The sequence below is a fragment of the Astatotilapia calliptera genome, chromosome 10 (assembly GCF_964374335.1).
Source record: "Astatotilapia calliptera chromosome 10, fAstCal68.1, whole genome shotgun sequence".
Classification (NCBI taxonomy): Eukaryota; Metazoa; Chordata; class Actinopteri; order Cichliformes; family Cichlidae; genus Astatotilapia; species Astatotilapia calliptera.
The window spans coordinates 19626924-19643773 of NC_137431.1; the positions used below are offsets into that span (position 1 = coordinate 19626924).

General features: G+C 45.1%; 1 protein-coding gene across 3 annotated transcripts; it reads right to left on the reverse strand.

The window, feature by feature from the left end:
• Nucleotides 1–1383: 1383 nt before the first annotated feature.
• On the reverse strand, nt 1384–12806 carry LOC113031264 (calpain-1 catalytic subunit-like). 3 transcript variants are annotated; one of them, XM_080307151.1, is made up of 13 exons: nt 12548–12806; nt 12205–12466; nt 11981–12068; nt 11777–11892; nt 10110–10243; nt 9812–10001; nt 9661–9726; nt 9406–9491; nt 8776–8847; nt 3274–3431; nt 2967–3124; nt 2693–2704; nt 1384–2552 (listed from the first exon to the last, which is right to left on the reverse strand). In XM_080307151.1, exons 1-13 carry the CDS (start codon nt 12667–12669, stop codon nt 2355–2357), a joined length of 1662 nt encoding a protein of 553 aa, XP_080163277.1. In that variant the 5' UTR covers nt 12670–12806; the 3' UTR covers nt 1384–2354. The 3 variants fall into 3 exon arrangements, with proteins under 3 accessions (XP_080163277.1, XP_080163278.1, XP_080163279.1); XM_080307152.1 differs by lacking the exon at nt 2693–2704; XM_080307153.1 differs by lacking the exon at nt 12548–12806 and having other exon boundaries at nt 12205–12537.
• Nucleotides 12807–16850: the final 4044 nt, after the last annotated feature.

The following is a 16850-nucleotide window of genomic DNA, read 5'->3' on the forward strand; positions in this document are numbered from 1 at the left end:
GAAAGCAAGAATGAGTTAGGAGGAGCTGGTCGGCCGTGTTAGTACGAGGGGGCGGAGCCCTGAGCACGGCTCGACAGGTCTGTCATAGACAGACGTGGTGTCATTGGAGCTTCCGTAGTTGGTCACGCCGAGGCGATTCCCATAGTGAAACACCGAGCGAAGTTAGAAAAAGAACCAATGATCAACACTGAACAATGTCTAATCCTAACCCTCGGCCTAAACCTAACTATAACCAAATCGTAACCCAAACAATAAAACCCCATTTTGACTCTCAAAAATGCCTTCAAACTTGTGGGGATGGGCATTTTGTCCCCATAAGTAAGTTTTAAGTCTGACATCATTAGCTGTTTCCGGGTCCAAACTTTGCTTCTGGTCCACTCTGCGGCATCGCTGAGAGTTAAAAACTGTCTAGTTTCTTTCATCTTTAACAAAATGATCAGTGTGGCTTCTCTACTAGGTGTAACAATTAAGTTTAACATCCAGACATCCATGAAAACAGAATTTATGAAGTTTAACAGAATTAGAAGTGCATTAGCTCGCCTGTTTCCATCTAAACATAATATAGCATGTTCTGACTGAGAGATTTCTGAAAAAATTCAAACGTACAGCTCTGCTATCACTTCTGACATAAATGAAAGCAGAAAACTAAACAGCAGTGACTTTTGTAGGGTTACTAAAGTTGTACTAGCTGGTATATAAGGATGTGCTACGTGGTGGCTAGCTACACAGCTATAGTTAGCATAATGTGAAACTGGAGGATGGACGCTAACTGTTTTCCACTCAATAAAAGTTAATGTGAGGGTTCCTGATGGTTAGGGACAAATACAAACGCATGGCAGGATGCTGTGAACGGACCAAACTTCAGTTAAGAGAACCACCAAGTTAATCCATCCACAATATGAGGTTAGTCATTAATATACCGCTCCATGGGCTGGGCTGTAGTTACAGTGTAAGGTTTTAAAAACTGAGCTTTAAAACGTGCTGCCGATGAATAGAGGTAACATAAACCTAGAGAGGCTGACAAAATAAAACAACATAGCGCAATGGTGGGACACGGTTCCAGCAGCAGCCTCTGATGTTAACTGGCAGCCCTTTATAGACTGCTGCTAATTGGCCCTCAAGCCATAACATTATCTGGGGTTACATACTAAGCTAAACTAATAAACTACACAAGCTTTATTTATATCAAGTCAATACTGTTGGTGCAGTGTGTAATTTTCCAGCTTTTCTTTTTATACCTTATAAATATTTTCCTTATGGCAGCACAGTGTGTGTAACGGTTTATAGTGAGGATTTCTTAATGTTGCAAATAATATTCTCTATTGAGTTTTTCTATTAAAATTTATATTACGTAGAAGAAGAAAAAAACAAGAACAAACAGAGTCAGAGCTGAAAAATCATCATGTTTTATTTTCTTATTTTTTCTGAACCCCAATTTAGAGTCACCAGTGAAGATGCGTGTCTTTGGATTGTGGGAAGAAGCCCGAGTCCTCAGAAGGGGAGAACATTCAAAGTCCACACAGAAGATCAGGTGATTAAACCAGGAACCTTATCCACTGCATCACCACATCACTTCTTCAAACTAACACCCAGTGTCCACAGAACTTATTCTTTTAAATAATTATTATTCTGTTTTATAGAAATTGATGAACCTGGCCAACTATCAGTAGCATTAGCATTGTACATTTTAATCATTTAGCCTATTATTTCTTTTAGGATAAAGTCATGTTATTTATCAGTATTTATGTTATCTGTGTAAAAATGCACTACATGGCTGCTTTTGCCTGTGCAGGCTGTGAAATAAATAGAAATGCCCAGCAAAAAATTATATTGGAAGTATTCTAGACCAGCGGCCCGCAACCTTTTTTTGCACCAAGGACCGGTTTATGTCCAACAATATTTTAACAGACTGGCCTGGATGAATACAACAAAATAAAACCAGTACCAGTTCCAAAAAAGAGATTTATTCATAAGATACGGGAAAAGACCCAGGGAAACCTAGTTAACGATAAAAACAATTTAAAAAATAACTATAAAAACCCTGAAAACCATAAATTTCACACCTGAGCCTCAACTATCGTGGCCCAGTACCAAACGACTCACGGACCAGTACCAGTCCATGGCCCGGGGGTTGGGGACCGCTTTTCGAGACAACCCTGACAGTATGAATCATGTGACCATTTTTAACCCAACCACCCATATTTCACCACTAGCAGAGATAACACAGCTCATGTCTGGCTAACAAATAGGAAATTACCCTATGGTGTCATTTGTTAAATAAATAATTCATGTATTTTATTATCCTGAGTTAATCATATTAATCCTTCATTATGTGAAGGATTCTTTACATGATATTATTCATCAGTCTTGGTGTAGACAGCGAGAGCGAAATCTGCAGTGATGTTGGGTTCTTTGGTGGATGGGATGATCACATACTCTCCAGGTTCCAGACTGTGGAGTTCAATGTGATCTCGCTCAGACCTGTAAGTCTTTTCTGCCTTCACAGGGCTGTTCCTCTGAAAGAAATCCTGTTGCAGGCGTCGTTTTGGAGTCTGGCAGAAATATAAAGGAATATCTATAGTGAAAAACTCTCCTGAGTCTCAGTGTACATTGTTATTAAAGTTATTAAAATGCTGAATTTACTTTCGGTGCACAGTCAAAGTTTCATATATTTGTTATTGTTTGCACTTACCCCTGATGGAATCTGTTAATTGGAAAATGGTAAGAATAACTTCATTAAACTGTTTCACAGGAACCATTTTCCATAGTAACTTTAATGTGAAATCAGCGAAGACATTTTTTCATTATTATTGTCTTACTAACTCAGCTGCTCAATTAGGTAAGTACTCATGTCTTCATAACAGGGTGATACAATTATTTTAAAGATTTGGTTTCTTGTCCTTCAGTATTCAGTTGCAGTATTTAACAATTATTTAAATTAAAGGAAGCACATTGAGAATGAATACCTTATAGATGGTAAGTCTAGTTCGGTGGAGGCGTATCTCATTGCGATTTCCCTGATGAGGTTTCTGCATCAGGGAGAGCACGATGTTTTTGTCTCCCGGCTCCTTCTTGTCTATAACAGTCACTTGAATGCGATACTGAGGGTTTGTTGCAAAGGTGGCTACAGAGAGTGAGGAAACATTCATCTTGTTAATTACATTTTAGAAATTTATGGTGGGTTTTGTGTTTGCACAGATAAAATAAATATGTAAAAACTATATTATTCTTTTAGTGATAGTTAAAGTTTAGATAGGAGTGAACTTGTCTTACAGTGTTTCACATTGCCACCTGCAGATTTCCCTGCTACCCAGCTGCCATCGTAAATCATGCAATTCCACTGACATTTTAAGTCTCCATCAAGAAAGTTAGGGGTCTCACAGCAGATGGATACGTAAGCAAAATAGGAACAGAAGTCCTCCATTTGCATCCTGGCAGACAGATGAGCAGATAGAGATTTAAAATATATTGTAACGATGGTTAAGTGTTATTGTACAGTGACATGTTGGTGATCTCTGCACACTGTTGTGTTCCTTTAAGATTCATGTTTGGTTGTGGTACAGGAAGGGGAGGGGGGACCTGGTTTTTTTGTGTGTGTGTGTGCCAGGCTGGAGAGAGGAGCTGTACGAGGGCGCTCTCCCCGGAGTTAGCAACCCGCTTGCTTTTGTGCCAAATAAACGGACAACCTGAGACCCAACCGTCTGGTTCTTGTGAATGCTACATTGGTGTCAGAAGTGAAGAAAGAAAAAAGAACCCCAGAACGCCCGACACCCTGTTGCTGGCGACGCTTGCCGTTACGAGACGAGGATGTTGCCGGGCAGGATTAAGAAGGAGACGGAGGAGAGGGAGGTTCGTCCGCGCTCGCCCGCCCATGGAGTGAGGGAAACGGCACTGCGGCTGTCTGCCGAGGCTGGATTTTCTCCAGGTTTGACTAGGCTCGGGAACTGTTCGCACAGCGGCCGCGATTCCGGCGGGAAGGAGTCGACCTCGCTTGGCGCGCCGTCACGTGATGTAAACAAACATGGCGGCGCCCAGCAAGCTGCAGCGCATATAAAAACGCCTAAGTTCAGCGGCAAGACGCCATGGGAAGTGTTTATCGCACAGTTCGAGCTGTTAGCTGTTGCAGCTGGCTGGTCTGAGGAACATAAAGCTCTCCAGTTGGCTTTGTGCCTGTGTGAGGATGCAGCTGCATGCCTGCTGCTGCTAACCGAGGAGCAGAGGGGAGATTATAATGCTCTGGTCGGAGCACTTCAGAGGCGCTTCGGGCAGTATAACCAACCAGTGCTGCTGAGGTCGGAGTTCCACAACAGACGCAGATTGCCAGGTGAGCCCCTCCGCATTTTGGCCCATGAAGTCGAGTGCCTTTGCCAGAGGGCGTATGACAGCATGCCACCATCAGTGCAGGCGGAGTTAGCTCGGGACCAGTTCCTGCAGGCCCTGAGCCCTAAAGAGCTCCGTATGCAAACTCAGCTTGCTCGTCCGGCCACACTCAGTGCAGCCTTGGAGCTAGCGTTGGAGAGGGAGATGCTTGCGGGATCCTCTGGGGGCGCTGATGACGCACACGTGGTGAGGGCTGTGTCAGCACCTGTGGAACAGACGGAGACGCCAGCGGGCCTGTGCAGTTTGGTGCAGGCGGCTTCGCTGCAGTCGCCTTCCCCTCGGGCTGGCCCACACCGCCGACCGCAGAGCTGCTGGGGATGTGGACAAGTCGGACACCTCATCAGGCAGTGCCCCAAGCTTGCAGCGGTTCAGGGAAACGCCCATGGGCCCGTGTAGGCGGGAGTACACGGGCCTGGGAGAACGACATCCCCACTCCACCGCCACCCCCACCTGGTGCGGCCATCGCTGTGGGCTGGACCCAGGTTGGCGGCTTTTGCCATGTTCCAGTGACGATTGCGGGGGTGTCCTGTACGGCCCTGCTGGACACGGGGTCCAATGCAACGCTGGTCCGACCCGATGTTGTCCCACCCGGAGCTGCTGTGCAACCGACTAATGTGCAACTTAAGACTGTGACCGGTGATCTGGCCCCAATGAGAGGGAGGGGAGTGTTCCAGTTCAAGGTGGGGGACCTCGGTGTGTCTTATGCTGCCTGGGTGGCTGACGTGCAGGACGCCTGCATCCTTGGGCTGGATTTTTTACGAGCCATTGGTGGTGTACTGGACTTAGGCAAAGGCTTCCTCGCACTCCCTGATGGGAAGAAGGTGCCGCTTATTCCCCCCCGGTCTGCACAGCATCTGCCGCGGCGTCCACCTCCACCGCAGAGACCCCTGCAGACCCGCCAGCAGAACAGCGAGCGGAGGAGGAGGAGAGGCTCTCAGCAGTGAGGAGTATCTGGTCAAAGAACTGTGAGGGGCTGACTCCACAGCAGCAAGAGAGTCTATGGCAGGTACTAAAAGAGTTTAGTGACATTTTTGCCCTGAAAGAAAGTGATGTTGGCTTGACACACTTGGTAGAGCACGTCATTGAGACCGGGGATGCCCAGCCTATTAAAGTGCGCCCCCGCCGCCTGCCCCTGGCTCATCAGGAGGCTGCAGACAGAGAGTTGTGTGAAATGATGAAGGCGGGCATCATAGAGCCATCTGATAGCCCGTGGGCCTCCGCGGTGGTGATGGTGCCTAAGAAAAAAAGTCCTAGGATGCGTTTCTGTGTGGACTACAGACCACTCAACAAAGTGACGAAGAAGGACTCTTACCCCCTTCCCAGGATTGATGAGTCTCTCGACTTAGTAGCCGGGTCCTCCTGGTTCTCCACCCTGGACCTGCGGAGTGGCTACTGGCAGGTGCCACTGTCCCCGGAATCCAGACCGAAGACAGCCTTCTGCACTAACAGGGGACTATGGCAGTTCAAAGTCCTGAGCTTTGGTCTTTGCAACGCTCCTGCGACCTTCGAGAGGCTTATGGACAGTGTGCTGGCTGGCGTCCCACGGCAACAGTGTCTGGTTTACCTGGATGATCTTCTAGTGCACGGGAGCTCCTTTGATGCTGCCCTGGATGCCCTGAGACAAGTGTTGGAGAGGGTGGCGGCTGCAGGCCTGAAGCTGCATCCCGACAAGTGCCACTTCATGAAGAGGGAGGTGGAGTTTCTGGGCCACAAGCTGGGTTGTGAGGGCATCAGCACTTTGGAGGAAAAAATTCACACCATTACCGAGTGGCCCACACCAGCAGACCAGAAACAGCTCAAAAGCTTCCTAGGACTGGCGTCTTATTACAGGAGGTTTGTGAAGGGCTTTTCCTCCATAGCCGCACCACTCTTCCACCTGCTGCAGAAGGACCGTGACTTCATCTGGACCCGGGACTGTCAGCAGGCGTTCGACACCCTCCGCAGATCGCTGACAGAGTCCCCAGTCCTTGCCCCCCCTGACCCCGCCCTGCCTTTTGTCCTGGACACTGACGCAAGTAATGTGGGGCTGGGAGCGGTGTTGTCGCAGGTTGGGCCGGAAGGGGAGAAGGTGGTGGCGTACTTCAGCCGGGTCCTGAACAGGAGTGAGCGGCGCTACTGTGTCACACGACGAGAGCTGTTGGCTGTGGTGGCGGGGGTGAGACACTTTAAGTACTACCTGTGCGGCACAGCATTTGTTATCAGAACTGATCATGCTGCCCTTCAGTGGCTGATGTCTTTCAGGGAGCCAGAGGGACAGGTGGCTCGCTGGCTGGAGGAGCTCCAAGCCTTCAATTTCACTGTGGAGCACAGAGCAGGGACGCACCATTCTAACGCAGACGCCCTCTCTCGCCGCCCATGTGCTGCAGCTGGCTGCCGTTACTGTGAGAAGCGAGAGGAAATAGAGCGGGAACTCACGACAATAGACGGAGCAGCACAGCTCGCCTGCAGGGCTCTTCTGGTGGTGGATGCAGCGGAGTGGAGGGCACGGCAGGAACAAGACACGGACCTGCTGCCGGTCCTGCAGTGGCTGGAGAAGGGGGAGCAACCCCTTTGGGATGAGGTCACTGGGTTTTCCATCTGTACCAGGGGGCTATGGGCCAAGTTTGCAGCTCTCAGGCTGAAGGAGGGGGTGTTGGAGCGTGCCTGGAAGGATCCTGCCACGGGGGAGGAGAGGTGGCAGGTTGTGGTGCCAAGGTCGCTGAGGTCAGCTGTGCTGGAAGCCTGCCATGGGAGCACTGGCTCCGGCCACTTTGGGGTCTCCAAGACTCTCCGCCGCCTCCGCCAGGGCTATTACTGGGGTCAACTGCGGAGGGACGTGGAGGACTTTTGCCGCAGCTGTGATGCATGTTCCTCACACAAAGGGCCACAGGACCAGTCCCGGGCTCAGCTTCAGCAGCAACCAGCAGGAGCCCCAATGGAGCGAGTAGCTGTGGACGTCATGGGCCCATTTCCTCGCACAGACAGAGGAAACCGCTATGTTCTTGTGGCAATGGACTATTTTACCAAGTGGCCGGAAGCATACGCCATCCCAGATCAGGAGGCTGAGACTGTCGCTGATGTATTAGTGGAGGGGATGTTCAGCCGCTTTGGAACAGCAGAGACCCTCCACAGTGACCAGGGGCGTAACTTTGAGTCCAAGGTATTTGCTGCCATGTGTGGACGCCTTGGGATTAAGAAGACCCGCACCACCCCACTTCACCCCCAAAGCGATGGACTGGTGGAAAGGTTTAACAGGACGCTGGCCCAGCAGCTAGCCATCCTTACCTCAGAACACCAACGGGACTGGGATTACCATCTTCCCCTTACCCTCATGGCCTACAGGTCGGCAGTACAGGACTCCACCCAATGTACGCCTGCCCTGCTCATGTTAGGGAGAGAGCTGAGAACTCCTGCAGAGTTGGCTTTTGGGAAGCCCCCGGACGCGCCAGAGGCACCACCGGGCCGGGACTACGCAAGGAAGCTGCAGGACCGGCTGGATTCTGCACATTCCTACGCCCGAGAGCAGCTGGCGAAGGCAGGCCTGCGCCAAAAGAGGAATTACGACATCACCACTAAGGGGAGGCACTTCCATGCTGGGGAGCTGGTGTGGGTCTACAGCCCAAAGAGGAAGAAGGGACGGTGTCCTAAACTGGATAGCAGCTGGGTGGGGCCTTGCAGCGTCCTAGAGCGAGTAGGGGAGGTTGTTTACAGGGTGCAGTTGCCTCCTAGGGGGAGGATAGTAGCGCTGCACAGAGACCGGATGGCCCCCTACAGAGGGCAGTCCCTCCCCTCCTTTCCAGAGGGACGTGTACAGAGTGTCCGTGACCCTGCTCAGAGGGACCCCCGACCGGGGCTGCGTTCCCCTCCCTCGGACTCTCCACCCCAAAGCCCCGAAGCTCCGCGTCCACCTCAGGGGCTCAGGAGGTCAAGGAGGGAACGTAGGCTACCACCCCGCCTCAGAGACTGTGTCGTTCCCTCGGGGACGAGGAACTTATTGCTGGGGGGGCAGTGTAACGATGGTTAAGTGTTATTGTACAGTGACATGTTGGTGATCTCTGCACACTGTTGTGTTCCTTTAAGATTCATGTTTGGTTGTGGTACAGGAAGGGGAGGGGGGACCTGGTTTTTTTGTGTGTGTGTGTGCCAGGCTGGAGAGAGGAGCTGTACGAGGGCGCTCTCCCCGGAGTTAGCAACCCGCTTGCTTTTGTGCCAAATAAACGGACAACCTGAGACCCAACCGTCTGGTTCTTGTGAATGCTACAATATATATATATATACATAAAATATCAACCAATAAATAATAAGATGTAAACTCTTTGGTAATGCATCAAAATGATCATATGATTTTTTTTTTTGAGTTTTTAAAAGCTTTTTTAAAATATTGAGAGTAATCAGTGTGCAAAATTTAGAATTTACCAGAACTCTCCGTCGTCATGGTTGAAACACTTTTTTTTAACTTCTGGACTTACTTTGTCCCACAAATCTGACCTGAGAACACGAAACAAATAAGTTAATGACAGACTTTAATGCTGCAAAACAGATATATTTTATATACTATATATATATATATACTACACATACAGCATTTCTGTTCTTGAGGTCGATAGATATTTTGCACTGTGCTGAAAACTCCCCTTCAATATGTGAGAGTGTTTGTCACTGTTTTTAATATGGCTGGAAGTTCATAAGTTGTTCTTCTTTATATTAGAAAGCATCCTGTGATCATCCACCGCTATTGTTCTCTGTGGATGTCTGGCCATTTTCATTTTGCACAGCATACCTATGTTTTCTCTCTCTCTCTTTTGTTGACCACTTATTGTTCCAGCTATACTGTTTATCTTATGTTTAGAAATTCTTGAACTGCCTGTTGTAGGTTTGCATACACAGCTTCTGATTAAATTATAATTACTATTTTTTTTTTCAGTTTTATGTCTGTCTATTTATCATAACACTGTGAGTTGATTATGTGTAGGTGCAACGCTAGTACAAATTGTGTCATTGTCAGCGATATATGGACGTTGTTTGTTGTTTAATTAAGTCAAGTACTTGTCGCTCCATTTTCCGTTCCACTCCTGTTGGCCCCATGGGTTCATGACTCGCACCAGTCGTACTTTGGAGCCGTTTAATTCCACCTTCAGATGAAATAATGAAGTGAAGACATCAGGTATTGGAAATGCTTCAGTAATGGTATCACATTATCACATTCATTGATACTATCAAAATTTTTGCAATTAAGTTTTCTTGGCTCTTGTTTTCACTCTTTTCCTATGCTGAATGCAAATTTCTAGCTCCTTGGTTTACCTTAGTGACACCTGTGATGGAATAGGCATGGCCATTCACCAATCCAGTGTCAGAGACCAAAGCACCCTGAAAAAGACAGAACAAGGGTTGTTTTTTTTTAATCTATTGTTATTGATTTTTGTTGGGGTTTTTTTGTTTGTCTGTTTTTTACCTCTTCGTGGTAAGTCCAACAACAAATCAGTGATTGGCACCTAGTTGCTCTGTTTAATGTGAGCCAAAGATCACCATGGCCAGCTGAGTTCATCTCCGTCAGGTTATAAGTCTGGTTTACACCTCCAGTGAAATCTTTGCAGGCCTCTGATGGAAACCCAGCATGCATGTCTGCATACGAGCCACAAACTCTGAAGGAGGCACCCAGAAGGAGAAACATTTTTAAATCAATGACATTCATATCAGAAATGTGACCTTCTAAACTGATTTACATGAAAGTGTGAGAGATGATTATTTACTTGGCATATGCCTTCTCCAGCAGAGGAGCCCAGAACTCATTTCCACATTTCGAGGACACAAACAGTAACCGCTTTTTGATCGTTGGCAGATTGTCATCAATGACAACATCTACCCACTTTCCAAACCTCCAGAACTGAAACAGAGAGGACAGCTAAGAATCAATCAGAGGTGGCAAAAGTACCGAGATTCTGTACTTTGATCTAGATTAGATTTCTGTACTAGGAGTAAAGATACTAGTGTTAAAAAATACTCCAGTAAAGGTTGATGTACTGACTCCACTTCTTCACTTTCTTTTTAAAAGTAATAAAGTACAGGCTCTGAAATGTACCCAAAGTAAGAAAGTAAAATGTAGCTCTTTGGAGGACATTTCTAGGATAAGCTGAACATCAGCAGAGAAACAGAAGGAAAATACAAACACCTACATTTTTTGTTGCCTAGATTGTAGGCGTGACTTTGCCTCTAAACAGAAAATAAGTCGGCAAGAGGTTAAAGTGAGATTCAGCATGTAGGGCAGGGGTGGGCAACTCCCGGCCTCAAGGGCCGGTGTCCCTGCAGGTTTTAGATGAATCCTTGAACCAACACAGCTGATTTAAATGGCTAAATTAGCTCCTGCAGTTCTCCAGAGGCCTGGTAACGAACTAATCATGTGATTCAGGTGTGTTGACCCAAGGTGAGATCTAAAACCTGCAGGACACCGGCCCTCGGGGCCTGGAATTGCCCACCCCTGATGTAGGGCCTAAAATCAGTTTTAATGGCTCAGAGTGGAGAAAAGAATCACAACTCACAATAATTTCTATTAAGAGCTCCATTCAGTGATAGTTCAGGCTGTGGTGATTTGATCATCATCCATCCATGACAGTAAAGCAAACTAACCTGTTTATCCTGCACTGACCTGCAAAGTTTTTTCAAGCCACCTTTGAATAACACAGCAAATCTGCCTCAGCTTGTTTTTCAGCAGGTTTCACAGCATAAAAAAACACTGTTCCCCTTGTACTGGGGAAAGGGATTATCTTTCATGTGTTACTGTTTAAGCTCAAATCAGTTTGATGTTTGAATGGTAAATGGCCTTTATTTGTATAGCGCTTTACTAGTCTCTAAGGACTCCAAAGCGCTTTACACATTCAGTCATCCACCCATTCACACACAGGTGATGGCAAGCTACATTGTAGCCACAGCTGCCCTGGGCGCACTGACAGAGGCGAGGCTGCCGGACACTGGCGCCGCCAGGCCCTCTGACCACCACCAGTAGGCAACGGGTGAAGTCTCTTGCCCAAGGACACAATGACCAAAACTGTCGGAGCCGGGGCTCGAACTGGCAACCTTCCACTTATAAGATGAACGGCCAACTCTTGAGCCACAATCACCAAGACTTGCAGTGACGTGAAACAATTACTCACCTCAAATATGTTAAAACAAAAGTAGCGAGGCTGTTTGGAAAATGTATGGAGTAGAAAGTATAGATATTTGTTTAAAATGTAGGGAGTAAAAGTAAAAAGTTGTCAGAAAAAGAAATACTCAAGTAAAGTACTGATACCTAAAAATTCTAAGTACAGTAATAAAGTATTTGTACTTCGTTACTCACCACCTCTGAAATAATTAACCACAATGTGTTGTGTTTCTGTTTTGTGGCAGTATTCTTTAGACACATTTATTAATCCTTTGTTACCCTGAAGTGAAATATTCCTGCATAGTTCTCAAAGGACTGGTCCATTGGCACAACTTGTGCCATCAGATTTTCTTGGAAGGTCAGCGCAGATATTGCAGACAAAAACCAGCAGTCACCTGTTAAAAGGAGGAAACTAATAGTTCTCCCAAGATGTGGAACATACTTGTCATTGTCATTAGCTATAGGCAAGAAAGTTTTGCTTACCCACGTCGCCTTGTCCAAAGTCAAATCGTGACATACCATCTTTACTGAAAGCAGGCTGATCCTTCTTTCCTTGTTTTCTCAATAAATCCTTGAAAAGACAGTGGAGAAAAATATGCTGACAAGCATGTAAAAAGAATCTGTTTTCCTACTGTACAGAAATGCTAACTAACAATCCATCAGATTTCGAAGTGAAAGAAAAATAAATATAATTAAAATGATTTTACTGCTGGTCGAAGCCATTTCACTTCACTCTCCTTTGAGGAACTCATATCAGGCAGGTCACCCAAAGAAAGACCGTTTGGTGGGAACTCATTGTCCACAAACAGTTCTCCTTTCCGGAGGCAGTCAGCTTTTATCTGAGCGAAGTCCTGATTTTTGAACTTGGCAGGGTTGGAGGGGCTTCCCTCGCTGCCATCCTGGTAATGCAAGTTGACGAGACAAGTTTCAGATTTAGCCATGATGATGATCAAAGTCTTCCGACAGATTCTGGTGCAAGGAAAATAATAATAATTCAGAGACACCTAACTCCGTGTGAGAGCTATCATTGAAAGGAACAGAGATTATTACCTGTGCACGGTGACAACCAACTGATCCCTCCTTGAAATTGCAAGATGTGACATGTGCAGCACACACCCTCTTTTATATATTGACAATGTAATACATAAGACTGGAGTCCCAACCCTAAACATGTAGATTGGATATAATGTAAAAAAAAAAAAAAGATAGAAAGGCCTCACTCTGAGCCTGCTGTTTTGTCAGATTTGATGAATTTCCACAAATCTATGTGGCAGACATGTTAAAGACCAGTTAGCTGATGCCCTTGGCCCTCTCGCTAGCCATCTCTCGCCCACTGTAAGAAACCTCGGAGTGTTCCTGGATGGCTCTTTTAAACTTGAGAAACAGGTGTCCACTGTGGTAAAAAACAGCTTTTACCAGTTGCGTCAGATTTCCAAAGCAAAGCCATTGGACTACAGGGAGTGCAGAATTATTAGGCAAGTTGTATTTTTGAGGAATAACTTTATTATTGAACAACAACCATGTTCTCAATGAACCCAAAAAACTCATTAATATCAAAGCTGAATGTTTTTGGAAGTAGTTTTTAGTTTGTTTTTAGTTTTAGCTATGTTAGGGGGATATCTGTGTGTGCAGGTGACTATTACTGTGCATAATTATTAGGCAACTTAACAAAAAACAAATATATACCCATTTCAATTATTTATTTTTACCAGTGAAACCAATATAACATGTCCACATTCACAATATAGCCACCTTTCTTTGCAAGGACACTCAAAAGCCTGCCATCCATGGATTCTGTCAGTGTTTTGATCTGTTCACCATCAACATTGCGTGCAGCAGCAACCACAGCCTCCCAGACACTGTTCAGAGAGGTGTACTGCTTTCCCTCCTTGTAAATCTCACATTTGATGATGGACCACAGGTTCTCAATGGGGTTCAGATCAGGTGAACAAGGTGGCCATGTCATTAGTTTTTCTTCTTTTATACCCTTTCTTGCCAGCCACGCTGTGGAGTACTTGGACGCGTGTGATGGAGCATTGTCCTGCATGTAAATCATGTTTTTCTTGAAGGATGCAGACTTCTTCCTGTACCACTGCTTGAAGAAGGTGTCTTCCAGAAACTGGCAGTAGGACTGGGAGTTGAGCTTGACTCCATCCTCAACCCAAAAAGGCCCCACAAGCTCATCTTTGATGATACCAGCCCAAACCAGTACTCCACCTCCACCTTGCTGGCGTCTGAGTCGGACTGGAGCTCTCTGCCCTTTACCAATCCAGCCACGGGCCCATCAAGACTCACTCTCATTTCATCAGTCCATAAAACCTTAGAAAAACCAGTCTTGAGATATTTCTTGGCCCAGTCTTGACGTTTCAGCTTGTGTGTCTTGTTCAGTGGTGGTCGTCTTTCAGCCTTTCTTACCTTGGCCATGTCTCTGAGTATTGCACACCTTGTGCTTTTGGGCACTCCAGTGATGTTGCAGCTCTGAAATATGGCCAAACTGGTGGCAAGTGGCATCTTGGCAGCTGCACGCTTGACTTTTCTCAGTTCATGGGCAGTTATTTTGCGCCTTGGTTTTTCCACACGCTTCTTGCGACCCTGTTGACTATTTTGAATGAAACGCTTGATTGTTCGATGATCACGCTTCAGAAGCTTTGCAATTTTGAGACTGCTGCATCCCTCTGCAAGATATCTCACTATTTTTGACTTTTCTGTGCCTGTCAAGTCCTTCTTTTGACCCATTTTGCCAAAGGAAAGGACGTTGCCTAATAATTATGCACACCTGATATAGGGTGTTGATGTCATTAGACCACACCCCTTCTCATTACAGAGATGCACATCACCTAATATGCTTAATTGGTAGTAGACTTTCGAGCCTATACAGCTTGGAGTAAGACAACATGCATGAAGAGGATGATGTGGACAAAATACTCATTTGCCTAATAATTCTGCACTCCCTGTATAGTAACTCCCTCTACTCGGGCCTCCAACACTCTTCTCTTTACCTGCTTCAGTTAATTCAAAATGCAGCTGCGCGTCTTTTAACAGGTACGAGAATCCATGAACACATAACTCCAATTTTAGCCAAATTACATTGGCTCCCTGTTAAATATCGCATAGATTTTAAAATTATTTTGTTCACTTTTAATATTCTGAATAATTTAGCGCCCACCTATCTCTCTGAACTACTCCACTTATACAATCCCAACAGAGCACTTAGATCGTCCAACCACAGGCTCCTAGCACAACCTAGGTCTCGAATGAAGTCGAGAGGTGACCGGGCCTTTGCATCCGTGGCACCCAGACTCTGGAATAACCTCCCTGTCCATATTCGTACTGCCGAGTCTATCCAGTCTTTTAAATCATATCTTAAAACTTATTTTTTTACTTTGGCTTTTGAGTCTGTCTAGTTGGCTGGTCTAGCTTGTTGTGTTGTTACCTATTGTTTGTTGTCCTCTTTTATTGTTTTTTTTTATTGTATCATGCTTTTACTGACTGTGAAGCACTATGGTCAACACTGGTGTTTTAATATGTGCTATATAAATAAATTTTGATTTGATTTGATTTAAAGAATATACATGATCACTTGCTTTTATCTCACCCTGTTCCTTAGCATACTCCTCTGTCATACTAATGCTCTGCATGGCCTATCCCTGTGGTGTTCCCGTTTCCTTTTGTGTCATAGCTCCTTATTCAACAAACTTAGACAATGTTTCCACTATGCCTCCTAAACTTCTGAGTTTTTCTCCAACTATTAAACAAGGTATTTAATTTATATACCGGTAGATAAATTAAATACCTTGTTTAATAGTTGATTCGACATAGTGAAGGCCTTCACTATGTTGAATCATGTTTCTGCAGCAGAGGCAATAAGATACACGTGCATTGCCTCTTTTTATTTACACCATCAGACAATATTGGTGACTTTTGTTCAACGCTCATCTGAAAAGAATGTGAGGTGTAGTGATGGGTCCAGCAACACTAACGCACAGGCGCATATATCAAGCTCACAGAGTGAAACCTGTATCGGTGCGTGTGTCGCTTTAAGAAAAAGTCACGTGATCGATACAGCTGCTGTATCGCTCATTTCCAACGCGCCAAACTGTGTTTAAAAGGTACCGAATCCGCATCCGCCAACGGAATGAGTCACCAAAACAACAACACGAAATTACTCTCGCAAAGATTTAAAAAAAAACAACAACAAACAAATAAAAAAAAATTACACATCTCTCCATAACAAAATGGAGCCCGAAAGAAAAAGAAATGTTTCTGCTGTGTGGGATCATTTTGATCTTTTAACTGCAAATAGTTTGTCTGTCTTTGTTTCAGTGTAATCCATCAGCGATGAGACTTGCAGTGTAAATTATTTATTTCATTTTATGCAGGTTAAATGTCGTATCTGTTCTGCATTTCTAACACAAACATAAACACCTCAGTGTTTAGGCATTACAGAGCCAAACATGAAAATGAGGAGACAAACACACCGAGAATGAACACAGGTAAACCTATATAGACACTGAACAGCTTTATCATCTTTTTTTTTTTTTTTGTATTAATGTGTGTTATTATTTTGAAAACAAGCATCTAGGAAGACCGTTCTGGATCAGGCAGTCCTGAATTGTATTATAGAGGACTGCCAACCTCTTAGTATTGAAGAGAGTGTCAAAGAGAAACATTCCAAGATCAGAGGATCCTTTAACGTACTGGGGGAATAGGATGACCTTTTCCACCTGGCTTTACATTTTTTGTGTACCCCAGCTTCATCTATGCCTGTCAGTTTTCCAAAACTGGGGAAATGGTGTCAACCCCCCCCCCCCAAAAAAAAAAAAACACGCAATAAACTGAATGCAAAAACTTATTTTTTTGAATAGAAATTTATAACAAACTCTGAGTCAATTACATTTAAATGGGTGATATTCAGAATACTTTGTTTAATTTTCACTTAATGTCATTCACAATATATTTTAAAGATGTCTACAATATGTAAAAGATATAAAATGATTCCATAGAAAGTACAATACCTTACAGTGTATACAAGAATGACTAGGTCATTAAATCAGTGTCTGTTGTGTCAAGTAAGTTGCCTGCAATGATATTTAAGGTCCAGCAGGTGTCAGTATGGAGCAAAACAGCAACACTGTGTCTACACAGTGTTGCTGTTTTGCTAGTTTGAGGAATGTGCTGAAACGCTTTATGAAGCCTCATCTACCCATTACTAGTGAGGTGATTACAGCCTTAAGAAACATGCTCCGTTTGCCATTTGTCCCTATATTTACAGCCAACTATATAAAATGCTTTGCTCTGCCAGCTGCAGAGAGCGCAACTGTTAAACAATTCTAAGATAAAATCACGAGCTCAC

Coding starts and splice junctions, on each gene's coding strand:
- LOC113031264 (XM_080307151.1), bottom strand. CDS start 12,669: ATGTTTAGGGTTGGGACTCCAGTCTTATGTATTACATTGTCAATATAT. Junction 3,432..8,775: donor CATGACGACGGAGAGTTCTG/GTAAATTCTAAA, acceptor TCTGTCTGCCAG/GATGCAAATGGAGGACTTCT. Junction 3,125..3,273: donor AGGTGGCAATGTGAAACACT/GTAAGACAAGTT, acceptor CACTCTCTGTAG/CCACCTTTGCAACAAACCCT.